This window comes from Marmota marmota, unplaced genomic scaffold (assembly GCF_001458135.2).
Source record: "Marmota marmota marmota unplaced genomic scaffold, marMar, whole genome shotgun sequence".
In the NCBI taxonomy this organism is placed as follows: Eukaryota; Metazoa; Chordata; class Mammalia; order Rodentia; family Sciuridae; genus Marmota; species Marmota marmota.
This window is the reverse complement of record NW_026000174.1, coordinates 31461973-31478377: the sequence shown is the minus strand read 5'-3', so window position 1 is coordinate 31478377 and position 16405 is coordinate 31461973. Positions and strand designations below refer to the sequence as shown.

The window sequence follows — 16405 nt, the reverse complement described above, 5'->3', positions numbered from 1 at the left end:
AAGCCACTTGATTTCTGTTACAACTATTTGTCTCTGCTGTTGTTATGTGAAAGCAGCCACAGATAACACATCAATAAATGGCATCTCTCTCTCTCTCTCTCCATACATCTATATCAATGTCAATTTTGGACTCTATACAATCATCTATGTATCTTCCAGAGGTACTACTTATTTAAAGGATCCCCTGAAGATGCAGAATCACTACATTAGGAGGATGTTATACTCTCCATAGTTTCCTGAGGAAGACTTTCTCCACTTTTCTCCACCTCAGGTATGTCCTGGAAGGCCTTCTCCAGAACCAACTTGAGCAATGGTCGCTGCCGCCGATGGTGCTGTCCCCGCCTACAGGAGCCAACAAACAAGTAAATGATGGGATTGGCGCTGCTGTTAATACTAGACAGAAATAAAGTAATGTTTAAAAAATGCAGACTCATATGGTTTTTATGAATCCAGGACAACAGAGAATTCATGATGCCTACAGGCAGGCCACAGAAGAGGAAGACCAGAACTGTAAGCCCAATAGTCACATACAGCCTGGTCAGCGGTACTCTCCGAGAGCCACAGATGACTTTGATGAGCAGGGTGAGGCTAGATATAGAGAGAACCATAAATAAAATTATCAGCCATGCAGCCGTGATGAAACTAAATGTCTGACACCAATAGTTGAAATTTGTAGATAGGAAGGTACAGTGGTACACATCCAGGATGCTCAGTAGCAGGGACAGGGCCCAGAGTATGGCACATATGACAGCTGAGGTGTGAATCGGGCGGTGGCAGCGGTACCAGATGGGACACAGGATGGACAGGCAGCGCTCAGCACTAATGGCGCTCAACATGCTCAGGCCTGTAAGGTAGGAACAGATCATTACAATGGGTAAGTACTTGAGGATGAAGGCGAGAAAGGAAAGGAAAGTGAGGTTGAGTTTGTTCAGAGAAACTATAACATGAAAACAGAGAAAAAGGAAGTCGGCTCCCGCCAGGTTGAGGATGTAGACTGACAGGGCGTTCCTGTGCATGTGGAAGCCCAGAAGCCAGAGCACAACTGCATTTCCCACCAGCCCAATCAGGGCAATGATGAAGGTTGGCAAGCCCTGGATCGAGGTCCAAAAGTTGACAGGTTGAGGATTATTCCAGTTACTTCTGGTCACCACTGTGAATTCTGTCCCCTCGGCTGGGGTGGTTGGACTTATGCTCAGAACCCCTCCACTGGAGCTGCTAAGAACAAAAAGAAAGTCATGAGTTCCTGCTGCATAACCTCTGAGTCCCAGGACCACCCTGCTGTGTGGGAATTACTGTCCCTGTGTCACAGGGGAGGACACAGATGCTTGTAAAAATTATTTTAAAAAAGCCCAGGGGGTCTGGGGTCCTGGACTCAAACCCAGTTCATGTCGACTGTAAACGCTGTGCTGGCTGCTACTGCACGGGTTCATCTACTGACAGGAATATTCTATGGTCCAATCATGCACATGGACCCCCTCCTGTTCCTGCCAGAGTTTATGCCAAGTCTCCAGAATTTCTTGAGGAAGGAAAAGTCTGGGATAGGATCTGAGATACCAGGAAAGAACTGTGGTCAAAGGCATTAGCCTGTCCTGGGCCAGAATTTTTCCCTCAGGTTCAGATTAAAGAGGCAAAGTTGATCCAGACCACACTCATGACTAAAAGTGCTGTATGTAGGTTGCTTTGGGGACGTAAAAAGAATGTGACCTCTTGGTTAGGCATGTGTGAGGATGGTTGGGACTGGTAGGCTATTAATGGCTAAGTGTGTCATAGAAATGGCTCAGTGTGTCAGCCACAGAGGACAGCCACACTATGCATATCCCCTTGTCTAGATTTGGTGCTACACACTGTATTCTCAATGGTTATTCAGGGAATGGATGCATGAATAAGGAGACTAATGGTAGCAGAAGAATTGGGTTAAATGGAAAAATAAAAATGAATACAATTAAAGGAATTAAAACATTCAGGTAAAATTAGATGAAGAAAATTTTATCTATCATTATTCTTTTTGTGGATAACTGAGAGTGTTTAGAATATTTACTTATGTTTATCCAAATAACTGAAGTGGACCACTGATGGGCCATAAAAGCAAGGAACAAAAATGGTTTGGGGCTGGGGCTATAACTCAGTTGGCAGAGTGCTTGCCTCTGGGTTTAAACCCCAGCAACACACACACACACACACACACACACACACACACCCAAATGGCTTGCTGAGTACTTTGTAACCTTTTGGTGCAGAGTATGGGGTTAGGACGTGAGTTTGAGCTGAGTTGCCCAGCAATTTATAGGACAGAAGAATAAAAGGGGATAAAGTCTGAGTGCTAATAAAAGGGTTTATTTTGTTGTTCATTTTTTTTTTAAGATATTGATGGACCTTTATTTATTTATTTATTTATATGTGGTGCTGAGAATAGAATCTAGTGCCTCACACATGCTAGGCATGGGCTCTACCACCAAACCACAACTTCAGCCCCTAGTAAAAGGTTTTTGAAGTATGAAAATATCTAAAGAAAAGCTATTAAGTGATGTGCTATAAAGTATATAATATAAATCTTTCCATTTTCTCTCCCAATAGAGTTTGCTTTACAGGTAGAAGATTTGTGTGAGGTTAGTCTATGAAGAGAAGAAAAAGGTAGGAATGGAAAGAGATGCTTGCATATATTTTAAATAGAGAAATTAAACTAGCTCACACCTGGGTGAATAATAATAGATGATGGAGAGTTTATAAGGTAGCGAGTTAACTAAAGAAATACTCAATTACTTGATTTTGGTGTTGCCTTTTTTCTTCTTAAATATGCAAAGAAGAACAATGCTGAAAAGGAAGCAACACAATGACAACCTGGCAGATAGGTATCCGGGCATAAGCCTGTAATTCCACTGGCTCTGGAGGCTGAGCCAGGAGGATTGTGAGTTCAAAGCCAGTCTCAGCAAAAGCAAGGTGCTAAGCAACTCAGTGAGACCCCGTCTCTAAATAAAATACAAAATAGGGCTGTGTATGTGGCTCAGTGGTCAAGTGTCCCTGAGTTAACTCACCAGTACCCTCCATCCCCTGAAAAATAAATAAAATAAAACCTGGGTTTACTGTAGCTCAGCTCTGGGATGGAATGCCTGCATATTACTGTGGTCCTCAAATGAATGTAAGCAGCAGGATTCTCCCTGTGATAATAGATTTGAATGTTCAGAGTAAGGGGAGAATGCGGGGAGATGGGTCAGAAGGGAAAATGATCTAGAGAAGCCCTCTGAGAACACACACAGTCAAGGATGGCAGCACCAGTTTTTACAATGAGGCATCATCTCTTCTGCCTTTCCCTGAGGGAAGCCCATAACCCCCTGCATGAAGCATCACAAGATAGAAACATAGAGATATGAACTCAGAACAAACATATTAGCAATCATTGGAGACAGGAAAGTGTTTAGAATATACCCCTACCTTTCTTCCATTCTCTGTCCACAGGAGGAGAGCTGATCTGTGCTGAAGAGGAGAGCCTTTCTGGGATGAAGTGATACCACAGAACCCTTCTCTGTCTTCTAAATCAGGAGATGCTTGTAGGAGCTGGAATAAAAGGTGGTGAATAAGAAAAGCTTAGCAAGATGCTGGACAGCCCCTCCTTTGATTTTTCTGCAAAGGATTGTGGGCAAACAAGAAACCAGAGCAGTTTATGATGTGACCCTCAGAGAAGTGTTTCTGGACATCTTCCCAATTGCCACTCATGTTCAGCCTCTCCCCTCCCACTTTCTCTTGTTTACCTCTCTGTAAGTAACTGCTATTGTGGTCTTTTAATTTTCAACTATGAAAAACAAACAGTGACAATTAGGTAGAGAAAATTCCAGGAAGTAGAAAGATAGAAGGAGATTTGAGGGATAGTGTCATTTGCCAAAAGAATTTTCCTTTCGTCCTTCTCTGGTTTGGCATATCAAGAGGGGTGGTTTCTGTGGCCCTTATGAGTGGTATATTTTCTTCCAAGTTTCTGGTTGAATAGGGTCACAGGGAGATACCACCCAGGAGAGTAGAGGACAGGAGGAAAGGAACTTGGGTTTTACATCTCCTGGCTCTCTGTCTGAGTCTCTGTGTTGACAGAGACAGTGCCTGTCCATTTTATGCTCATTCTCTCCCACCTCTGCAACTGCCCTGTCTCTTCAGTGTTCCTTCCCTTGTTCTTTCCCTGTTTCCCATGCACTTGTCACTTTTCCTTAACCTGCCCATCTTTGTAAATACTTCTATCATGAAGTGCTCTTCAAAAATTCCAATATGTGTCAACAGTTTCTATTTGGGATGATAAAAACAAATAACTTTAAAAAGCAAATGAAACAATGAGACCTGGGTTTTTAGCAGTTTCACTCTGGGATGAAATGCCTACATGTCATTTGACCCCTTAAATGAATGCAAGAGGCAAAATTCTACCCGTGACAGCAGATTTGAATGTTTGAAATAAAGGGCAGGATAGGGAGAGATGGATCAGAAGGGAGAATGGTCTGGTTGATCTCTTTGAGAACGCCCACTTTTGAGGCTGCCAGCACCCAGTTTTCAGAGGAAGGCTTCTGTCTCTTGCTTTATCCTTAAGGAATCAACATGACTCCCTACGTGTAGCACCCCAAAGTAGAAACAGTATTGGGAACATTGGCTGAAGAGTGTAACTAGAAATAAGAAATTTCTTGGTATCTATCCCCGCAGTCCCTCCATGCTTTTATTTTATTTTGGACAAGAGCCTTTCTGACTTTGAAATATGCCAGAGGACCTTGTTTGTCCTCAGTTTGTGAAATGTCTACAGAGGAAATGGAGTGAAAGTTGGTGGCCAAGGGAACCCATCACGATGCTGGACCACCCAGTGATTTCCTGTACCAGGACTTCAAGAACCCTAGAGACCCGGGCTGTTGACATAATTCCACCCTAAGGTGTTCCTTGGCATCTATCCCATTTTCACTCAAATTTCGCCATCTCCTATCTCATCTCCCAGTCCACCTCATTATCAGTACTTGTTACTCTGGAGCCTTTATTTTCCATCTAGCAATGTTAGTAATTACTATAAGTAATCCCTGCAAATAGTTCTATTTTGGGGTCTAGATAGGAATATCAAGCAATGTAAGTTTTCATTGTGGGGCTCTCCAACAAATAATAGAGTACAATCAATATAAGGTCATTAAAGGATGACATTTCTTTTATTTCTTTCATGTTTTCTTAACAGGGTAGTAATGTATTCATGTGTACTTTTCACTCCAGATGGCAGAGAAGTGACTATATAATCAATTTCTTCTGCCATTTCCATCTATCCTGATCCAGTTTTTCCCTTGCCTCCTCAAGGACATGATTGGACTGCTAATAGGTTACTTGCTTGGTAAGTTCTAGTCATCTGTTCAAATTCCAGGTATTTGAAGAAACTTGATCTACTCAGAGCCACTCTGAGATCTTCCCCTTCTCTACTCTCTTTTTCTGTGTTTGTCAATATTATCAATGTGAGAGATATATGTAAGGGTCCTTTTCTTCCATACTCCACTGTAATCTCCTGGAGACCAGAAAGCAAATCTCATTTATATTAGTAGCCAGCATTTGTGCATTAATGATACCGATGCACAATACATGTCATGCCATCTTCCAAAAAGAGCATCACTCCCACCCTTCTCATTTGCAGGTAGATACTAATAGGCCATTAGAAAATTCAACATAATGAATTTTAATATTTCATCAGTTGGAAACTATTTGCTGAAGTTGTTTCCCATTATGAGGAATCACCTAATGGACATTCTCACAGTTCTCTGAACCATGTGATCATGCTATCTGGAAGGGTGGGCGTGGTATTCTTCCTCATCTTGGAAAAAAGACAAGCTACTTTTAGATCGGCCCCTCCTGTGAACACCCTTGTACACCCCCAGACATCTCTATGACTGCATGTGTCACATCGTGGGGCTGTCTTTACTACACTAGACTCCTTCCTTTCATGGACTCCGTGAGGGTTGGTTCATTGTCTTTGTATCTCCATTGTCAAGCATGAGGGCTGGAACATGGAGAACGCTAAATAAGCACTTACAGAATAAACAGAATGACTAAGTGATACTGCAGTAGAAAGCCCACTTAATGACACTTTGAGGACACAGCTCTATAGGTTATTTGCAAATGTACAAGCAACGATTGTAAAATAAATTTGTAACATAAATGTTTTAATTTTTACCTGAATTAATTCACCAAAAATGAAGAAGAGTGAATGACTTTTTTTGAGTAGGGTTCAGCAAATAGATTTCTAGCCCCTCTATCTTTCAGGAGGCACATTCTTCATGCATTTTCTATTATTTGAAGTTCAGATTGTTTATAGTGGAGATCTTATCATTTTAGAGAGAGAGTAGTGTGCACAAGGATATTTTTAATTGTTCAGAAATTTTTTCATCATAATATAGTTTTCAGGATTGCAACTATTTTACTAAAAATATTTTTGAATCTACCTTTTAGTTTTTTAACATTTACATTAGCTTTTGTGTACTGTTACTTTGTTGATTTACATTCTGTTATGATAATATAGGCAGCAATATTGACAAATTCAACTGGCATTAGCAGAATTAGAAACAGGTCCATCTTGTCCTTTTAAAGCAGAGAACTCAGTGCATTAAGGGTAGAGCACAGGTGCACTAAGGTCAATCAAAGGATGTGAGGACTCAGCATTTCCAGGAATCAATCAGTGTATTTCCTAGATGGAATGTAGAGTCCACTAGACAGATATATTTTTTTTTAAATTGTTTGTTAGGCAGGGAATTAGCAGAGTGCTTGATCAACTAGGTTTAAATATTCATTTAATTCATGCATAAACAGCCAAGAGTAACAGCTCCCAAAATGTGCTATAAGGAACTCTCATATATTTTCTCTCTTCCTAGAGAAAACTTGGTATCCTCTATGCTATACCTCAAGGTGCAACTAAGAAGAAAATCCAGCACTGGTATTGAAATAAAGGAGATTCTTGGATAATCTTTTTCCTCCCCTCCATTCTTTTCCCCAGGAGAAGCCAATAAGGCTAAAATGAGGGAAAAAGGCAAGGCTTTTCTCAGGTTGGTCTGCTGAAGAGGGAATCCTGTGGTCCTTTGAGTGGTGGTGCCTGCAGGACTCCAATGAAACCAGATGCGTGAGCCACTCTTTTCAAGATGCCCCACAACTGTGTGATTTTCAATCAGGAGCTTCTTGAGAAACATAGATGCTGAACATTTTCCAAGTTCCAGACATAATTCCATGCCCAGAAATTCAAATGCATGCTCTGTGTTTTAGTCATCTTTCTCATCACTGTGACCAAAGACCTGATAAGTACAATTTAAAGGAGTAAAAGTTTATTCTGGGTCATGGTTTGAGAGGTTTCATCCACAGTCAGCTGACTCCATAGCTCTGGGCCCAACATCTGACAGAACATCATGGTGGAAGAGTGTGTCAGAGGAATGCTGCATCCATGGAGCAGGGATGAACTCCATCCATTAGGGGCAAAATATTAACCCTTAGGCATGGCCCCAGTGTCTTACTTCCTCTAGTCCCCCCCACACCCACCACACCTGTCTTCAGTTACCATTCAGTTTAATCCATACCAGTGGATTAATCCACTAATCAGATTACATCTCTCATAATCTAATCATCTCATGTCTGAACATTCCTGCATTGTCTCCCATATGAGCTTTTGGGGGACACCTCATATCTAGACCATAATAATATCTAATAGTCTTTTGGTGGAGTGTTTAGGTTTTTCCCTATAGTATCATATCACCTATAAACCTATAAATTGACTTTCTGCCTTCCTATTTGTATGTCTTCAATTTCTTTCTTTTTCCTAATTACTGTCTGGCTAAGACTCCCAATAGCATATTGAATAAGAGTGAGCAGAGTGCACAACATTTTCTGGTTTCAGACATTAGAGGAAATGCTTTCAGGATTTTCTCCAATAAACATGATATTGATAGTGACTTTGTTGTATGTAGTCCTTACTATATTGAGCCTCATTTCTCTTACATTTAACTCATTGAGGATTCATATCATGAAGAACTGTTAAATTTGATCAAATGCCTTCTATGTGTCTATTGAGATAATGATAAAATTTTATCCTTCATTCTTTTGATGTCATATATTCCATTTGTTGATTTGCAGTTTTGAACCATCCTTTCATTCCCTGGATAAATCCAACTTGATAATGATGGATGGTTTTTTTGGATTGTTGTTTGGTTTAATTTTCTAGTATTTGAGAAATTTGAGCCTATGTTCATCAGGAATATTGATCTATAGTTTTTTTGTTTGTTTTTTACTTGTCTGATTTTGGTATATGGCATGTGCTGACCTCATAGAATAAATTTACAAGAGGTTCCTCCTTTTCAATTTTTTTTAATTGTTTGAACAGAAATTGTATTCTTCCTTACTAGTTTGTGGATTCAGCAGTGAGTCCACCTAATTCTGGCTTTTCTTTTTTGGGAGACTTGTTATTAGTAATTCAATCTCCTTACTTGTTGGTACTTCTTTTTTTTTTACCAATTTTCAAAATTTTTATTTATTTTTTGATTGATTTTTAAATTAATTTTTAATTTATATATGACAATGAAGTGCATTACAATTATTATGACACATATAGAGCATAATTTTTCATATCTCTGGTTGTATACAATGTATATTCACACCAATTCGTGTCTTCATACATGTACTTTGGATAATAATGTCCATCACATTCCACCATCATTTCTAACCCCATTTCCCCCTCCCTTCTCTTCCCATTCCTCTGCCCTATCTAGAGTTCATCTATTCCTCCCATGTTCCCCTCTCCTACCCCACTATGAATAAGCTTCCTTATATCAGAGAAAACATTCGTCATTTGGATATTTGGGATTGGCTAACTTCACATAGCATTATCTTCTCTAACTTCATCCATTTACCTCAAATGCCATGATTTTATTCTCTTTTATTGCTGAGTAAAATTCCATTGTGTATATATGCCACATTTTTTTTATCCATTCATCTATTGAAGGGCATCTATGTTGGTTCCACAGTTTAGCTATTGTGAATTGTGCTGCTATAAACACTGATCTGGCTGTGTCCCTGTAGTATGCTGTTTCTAAGTCTTTTGGGTATAGACCGAGGAGAAGGATAGCTGGGTAAAATGGTGGTTCCATTCCAAGTTTTCCAATGAATCTCCATACTGCATTCCAAATTGGCTGCACCAATTTGTAGTCCTACCAGCAATCTACGAGTGTGCCTTTTCCCCCCACATCCTCACCAACACTTATTGTTGTTTTTCTTCATAATAGCTGCCATTCTGAAGAATTTTTTTTTTCAATACTAGGGATTGAACTCAGGGACACTAGACCACTGAGCCACATTCCCAGCCCTGTCTTGTATTTTATTTAGAGACAGGGCCTCATGAGTTGCTTAGCTCCTCACTTTTGTTGAGGCTGGCTTTGAGCTCATGATCCTCCTACCTCAGCCTCTGAAACCCACTGGGATTATAGGCATGTGCCACTACACCCAACTCAAAAGAATTTTACCTCCAATTAATTCAAATAAAATAAAGTAAACCTAAAATTAGTGGTGAAATGCACACACACACACACAAATATATGTGTATGTTCTTCATTTTTTTTCTAAATGTTCCACATTTTGTACAAGAACTGTGGTAGATAATGCTAGTCCTACTATGCACTATCTTCTCATGCTGAACATTTGCAGGATTGGCCTTCCTTGGCTCTGCCTATTATTATAGAATAATATACCCAGTTCTAGCCAGTGAGTTGTGATCCTCATCAGAGGAAATGATCAGGATTGACTCAGTGTCACAGCATTTAATTTCTAGTGTGGAACTCTCTAACAGTAGTGAACTCCAGGCCTTGAACTGAGATGGAAAGCTTCAGGGTGGAAGCTGCTAGCTCTGCTGAAGGTGGATCTGGAGACGAGTTTCCCTGGAGCAGTAACCAGACATGCTGTGGACTTTTATGAACGAGACATTAAATTTCACCAGGTAAAGTTACTGAGAAATAACTTGTGTTTTTTTAACCACACAGAACCTACTTTATTCCAATTAGTAGAGAAATACATATAACTTATGTACAAAAAGACTCATTATCATTTCATAAACATCATATAATCATGTATCATTTTCAGAAATTTTAATGTGAGAATTTTCCAAAGTTATGATAAATCTATTTATAATACAAGATCATTCTATGACTGATATAAAATCAATATTTTTTCAGCAAAGAGATATTGATTAGTAATGACTATATCATTGAATCACGCACTGTAATATTGAAAGGGACCTCAACAGTTCATTTGACACATCCTACAAGGTCTCTTAGAGGTGTGTCTAAAGCATGTAATATAAGAGTTATATAAAAACAATCATTTAAAAAACCTCGATAAACAGAAGGAAGAACTTTCTGAAGATACCTGATCACAATTGTGGAGTTTTTGTTACGGTTGTTAAGGGGGTCTAGGGTGGGACTTAGGACAGAGCAGTTTAAGGACTTTGCCATATGATTCCAATTTGGAAATCACTGGTCCAGAAGGTGATGTTTAAACTGCAATTGTCATTGCTTCTTTTTAAGCTTCATTTAGTTTTTGTGCATGTTGAAATTCAGATCACTTTTGTAATGATGGGCCAGGTTCTCTAGAGGCAGAATCTGAGACAGGGATTCTTGTGCATATAATTTATTAAGGATTGTGATCAAGATAATCCTGTAAGGGAATGAGAATTGCTGGGCAGGAAAAGGGAAGAAGCTGAGTGAGAATATCCTTTCAGGAAATTCTAGCGTGAACATCATCCTGCAAGGGGTTATGGACTATGAATTACACCTGAGAGTTTCAGTACAGGTCAAGGAGCTGGGCTCCTGTACACTCCACACAGTGGTCATTCATTGACAATGGACTCCAGCCTTGGTTGAGGGCACTGTAAGCTGTGTGGCTCCAATCACCCAAAGTCAATTCACTGGTGGAGTTGCAAGTTAAGTTGTTAGCAGGAATTCAGTTTGCAGCTGAGAATAAGTGTACCAAGTTGGTAAAGTGATCCCAGTGACCGTACCACATTTGCTTGTCCTTTCATCAGTTGATGTACATTAAGGTTGTTTCCATTTTAGCTACTATGAATAATGCTGCTGTGAACATATGTGCACAATTTTTTTTGTGAACATATATTTCTCTTGGGTGGTGGAATTGCTGGGACACAAGGTAAATTGAAGTGTAACGTTTTGAAGAAATGCACCACTTCCCATTCCTGCCACATATTTCTTTTCTACCCCCAAATGCCTCTATTCTGAAGGGATCTCTGGGTCATATGGCTCAAGGGAATGTTGTCTACATGGCAGACTGAACCTGTGGCCGAACCCTTTCTTGGTTTGGGTTCCCCTCAATGCTAGCATCCTTATACATCTCTCACAAAATGGATCAGGGCAGTATCAATCAGTGTGAAATGTACTGTCTGTAGAACCTGGAGTTTGGCCACGCCTTGAGTTCCTTTCTAGGTAGCTGGAGGTGAAAAGGACAACACCTGTTCTTTTGCTCTGAAGGAGTGTCCCACTATATCTAAAACTGAACAGTTAAAAACTTCACAGATGGGGCAGGCCCTTCCTTGAATTTTCATAATGCTTATTTCCTGAGTGTTAGAGGGCTTTTCACTTCTTAATGATCAGTTCTAATTCCTAGTTTGTCATCACTTAGAGGACCAACACAATATTTTCTGGAATATTACTCAGCAATAAAAGAGAATAAAATCATGGCATTTGCAGATAAATGGATGGAGTTGGCAAAGATAATGCTAAGTGAAGTTAGCCAATCCCCAAAACGCATATGGAGAGTGTTTTCTCTGATATAAGGTGACTGACTCATAGTTGGGCAGTGGGGGGAGCATGGGAGGAATAGATGAAATCTAGATAGGGCAGGGAGTGGGAGGGGAAGAGAGGCAACAGGGGGTTAGCAATGATGGTGGAATGTGATGGACATCATTATCCAAAGTACATATATGGGGCTGGGGATGTGGCTCAAGTGGTAGCGCGCTCGCCTGGCATGCGTGCGGCCCGGGTTCGATCCTCAGCACCACATACAAACAAAGATGTTGTGTCTGCCGAAAACTAAAAAATAAATACATAAATAAATAAATATATATTTTTTAAAAAACAAAGTACAAAGACATGAATTGGTGTGAACATACTTTATATACAGAGATATGAAAAATTGTGTTCTATATGTGTAATCAGAATTGTGATGCATTCTGCTGTCATGTATCTAAAAAATAAAAGAAATTAAAAAAAGAAAAAATCTTTTGAAAAATGTTTATAATTATACATTCTTCCTATAGAGAGATAACTGCATATGATTTTTAATCAAAATGTTAACACAATATTTGTTTATTTGTAATTTCTTGTTCTCTTAATAATATATACAATTCATTTTTTTTTGCTATCTCCATGGTAATAATTTATTTAGTAAACAGTAAATCTTATGTGAACAATTCTAGGATTTGATAAGTTCTACGACATATATGATTTATCATTAAACTGCTATATTCAGATAATATGATATATGATTGGCAGTCACAATTCGTAGAAAGAAAACCTGATGTTGTGGTGAATCTATAATTCACCAATTTATTTCCCCCACAAATTTGAGGAAATGTACTTGTTTTTCTACAGCCACAATGGAAAAGATATTTTTAAATTTATTTTTCCCTGAAGAATTTACAAAGGTAAGTCCTGAGATTTTATTTGAAATCACCTCCCAAAATAGAACAGACATGAGAAACTTACTATAAATATTCAGGAAAGGAAAAAGGCAAATAAAACATTTAATTAATGTAAAATAAGATCGATATTTTTTTCCTGAAATCCAGCTCTACTAATAAAATGCATTATACAATGAAAACTGAACCTGAAATAAGTGAACAAATTTTTTCAGGGTTTTAGACCCAGGAAAGAATAGTGTGATTGTGAAACAGACCTGTCAGACCCACTGTTCAAGTCAAGGCATTCTGTTACCTATGATATACTCCTGTACATATGTTTACTTATGGAAGGACTGTGTTGTGGAACACACTTTTGGGTATGGATTGTCCTTAAACTTTGGTATATTTTCTCTCCCTTCACAAATCAGAGAAAATCTAGAGGGGAAAAGAAATTTTATATTTCTCTCTCAACACCACTATCCAATTTATGGGCCACCAAAGAATCTCCATAAAATGGAGGTTGTGGGGAAAAATTACCTATGTAGATAAAAGGGATAACGGGAGACCCTTCTAAGCCCTGGGACAGTCAGCTTTTTCCCTGATAGTTTTCACCCCATTCTCTGCCTGTCCTTTAGGAAGAGATGACTAAAGACTGATTGTCTCTACAAAATCCAAGAGAAATAGACACCAAATTTCATTCCCAGGCAGTTTTGAAATTTAGCATTTGGAAAAAAATATGGGATCGTGGATGAGTACACACCACTTTGTGCCATTTCTGTATTAGTCAGCTTTTCATTTATGTGAACAAAATATCTGATAAAAATAACTAAGGGGAAAACGTTCATTTTGGATCACACTTACAGAGGATTCAGTCTATGGGAGGCTGTCTCCAGGGCAGAATCATCATGGAAGAAGGACCTGGAGAAAATCTGCTGAGCTCATGGCAGCCAGGGAGCAGAGAGTGAGGTAGGAAGGGGCTGGGAAGAACATAAAAGTGCAGTGCACACCCAGTGACCTGTTTTCTTCAACTGTGTCCCCTCTCTCAGTAGTCCATACAGCGATTAATGGACTAATCCACTGAAGATGGCAGAGCCCTCATGATACAACAACTGCCTAAAGTCCCATTTCTGAGCCTTGCTGCATTGGGGAACATTTCAGATTCAAACCATAAGAGTTTCAAAAGACATAGAAAGAGAATTTTTAATTCCAGCTTGTTAATGAATATTGATTATTATTTCAGGCAAGGCACTTCTTTCTGAATCCATTGCGCCATATCTAAAGTAAAGATATTAGAAAAGTTTCTCTCCAAGATGCCTTCCAGCACTGGTGACTTGTGAATATGCACAATACCGCACACATTCCTTTAATCCTCTTCTTTCACTACATCCAGGACCAGTTTATCTTGGAGAATAAAGTTCTTGAACCAGCCATCCTTGGAGACTACTTTCAGGTTCCTGTTTGTCAGGGTGATGACCAAAACCTCAGTTACTTCTTTTTAGTGTGCAAATATCATAGGGTCCTGAGCTCTGGGCCAAAAATTATTGTTAAAAAATTGCCAAACCTGTGTATTTGGAATTGATAAGTGTTAAAATCTCTGGTACAAAAGAATATTGAAGATCATTTCCTTCCAATAAAATGTAAAGCTCTAAAGCAAGGACTTAATTTTGTTCAGCATGGTATACCCTGTCAGGAAAGTTTCTCTAACATTGAATAAGTACTCAATAAATATTTTCTTATTTATGTAAGTGAATCTAATGTTATCCCTCTGTTTTATAGATTTCTCAAGAAGTCCTAACATAATATCTGCTCAGACATCTCAAGCAACTGAGAGCTGATTACCTCCAAAACAACCCATTCTACTCTCTCATGGAGAGACAGGTATAACTGGAGAAAGTTAGTGTTGAGCACAATATGTCCTCTACCCTGATTGCTAATATGCTAAGGTAAGGACTGAGAGGCAGAGAGGAGGACCATGCAGATGAGCAAAAGTTGGCTCTAAGAAAGGAAATACAAATTTCAGAGATGTTTGATTTACTATTTTTTGTATTATTTTTACTTTACAGGATATTTATACTCATTTTTATCCTACTTTGAATATTTCAGACAGTATTATTAATACTACCAGTATTTGTTACATGGTAGAACTTCTCTGGAAATTTTACAGAAACCACTTGGGGGCATACACTTGCCTGAATCATCATTTCATCATTCTTGAGGTTGGGTCCTGCAGAATCTGAGGATTATGCTAGATTTGGAGAACAAATAGCCAAAGGCATTTAGGTTTTTATCATGGGCTGTTTCTATGACAAAAGGTGCAAGGTCCAAAGTGAAATTTCCAAGCAAACAAGAAACTTGTACATCTAATGAAAAGAAGAGCATAACCCCCACAAACTCATGCCACTTATTAGCCAGAAAAGAACTGAAGGAGAGTAAGAGAAAGAACTGCAGCTGAGTATTGATTGACTTCATGGTGAAAGGGCTGACCTCAACTCAGAGTCACAGAGAAGTTAACTGTTGGTGCTACCATACTCTTCTAAATCTCTGTCAGTTCCCTTCTAAAATGGAAAGGCTGGAGCATCAACTCATTCTTCCACTCTCCTATGTCATGAGATACTGAGATACTGAGGCTTTGAGAAAAATAAATTAGCTGTCCAAGATGAAATGACTAATGAGTTGCAGACCCACAACTAAACCCAGATTATTATACTGCATGCATATTTAATCGTTTGGCTGGAGAGAGTGGTCTTTAGAAATGAATCAAAGCAATCTATACTCTATTGGTGACTTTGGTCTTTGTAGAAGGGGTTATTGATTTTGATATCTTAAGCTGAGTATTATGGATTCAAGGTGAAATAGTTACAGAGTCTTGCTGACCTAAACTCAGAGTCACAAAAAAGTTAATTGTTGGTGCAACTTTATTCTAAACCTCTGGCAATTTCCTTGTAAAATATATTCTTCTACTGTAGGAAATAAAACAATCCAAGGTCAGATAAGGTATGGTTAATATATATTACAGGAAATAGTGCCTTTTTCCTTTAGTAAAAACAATAGGACAAACATGTTGATAAATGGCAAGTAACACATTCTCTCAGTAATGAATATAAGAGTGACTACTGTGGGAATCCAGTGGTGCCCTGCTTCAAGGGGGCAACTGTCACTCAGCTCCATTTGGCTAATGACATAAAGAAATCTAACCCTTAAGTTTCCAGATCTTTCATTATTTTTCAAACATAGATTTGTACTTAAAATTCCCCAAGTTTTTTTAAAAATTTTTATTGTTGGTTGTTCAAAACATTACATAGTTCTTGACATATCATATTTCGCACTTTGATTCAAGTGGGTTATGAACTCCCATTTTTACCCCATATACAGATTGCAGAATCACATCGGTTACACATCCATTGATTTACATATTGCCATACTAGTGTCTGTTGTATTCTGCTGCCTTTCTTATCCTCTACTATCCCCCCTTCCCTCCCCTCCCCTCCCCTCTTCTCTCTCTACCCCATCTACTGTAATTCATTTCTCCCCCTTGTTTTTTTCCCTTTCCCCTCACTTCCTCTTGTATGTAATTTTGTATAACCCTGAGGGTCTCCTTCCATTTCCATGCAATTTCCCTTCTCTCTCCCTTTCCGACCCACCTCTCATCCCTGTTTAATGTTAATCTTCTTCTCATGCTCTTCCTCCCTACTCTGTTCTTAGTTACTCTCCTTATATCAAAGAAGACATTTGGCATTTGTTTTTTAGGGATTGGCT

The 16405-nt window shown here is 38.9% G+C and overlaps 1 protein-coding gene across 1 annotated transcript in view; it reads right to left on the bottom strand.

Annotated features, from left to right (window-relative positions):
* Positions 1 to 206: 206 nt before the first annotated feature.
* The window catches only part of LOC107158337 (mas-related G-protein coupled receptor member X2-like), a 20392-nt gene continuing 4193 nt past the window's right edge, over positions 207 to 16405 (bottom strand). The window contains exon 2 of the mRNA XM_015504814.1: positions 207 to 1215. Within this exon, the coding sequence (XP_015360300.1) occupies positions 207 to 1215 (1009 nt within the window). The remainder of the gene's footprint in view (positions 1216 to 16405) is intronic.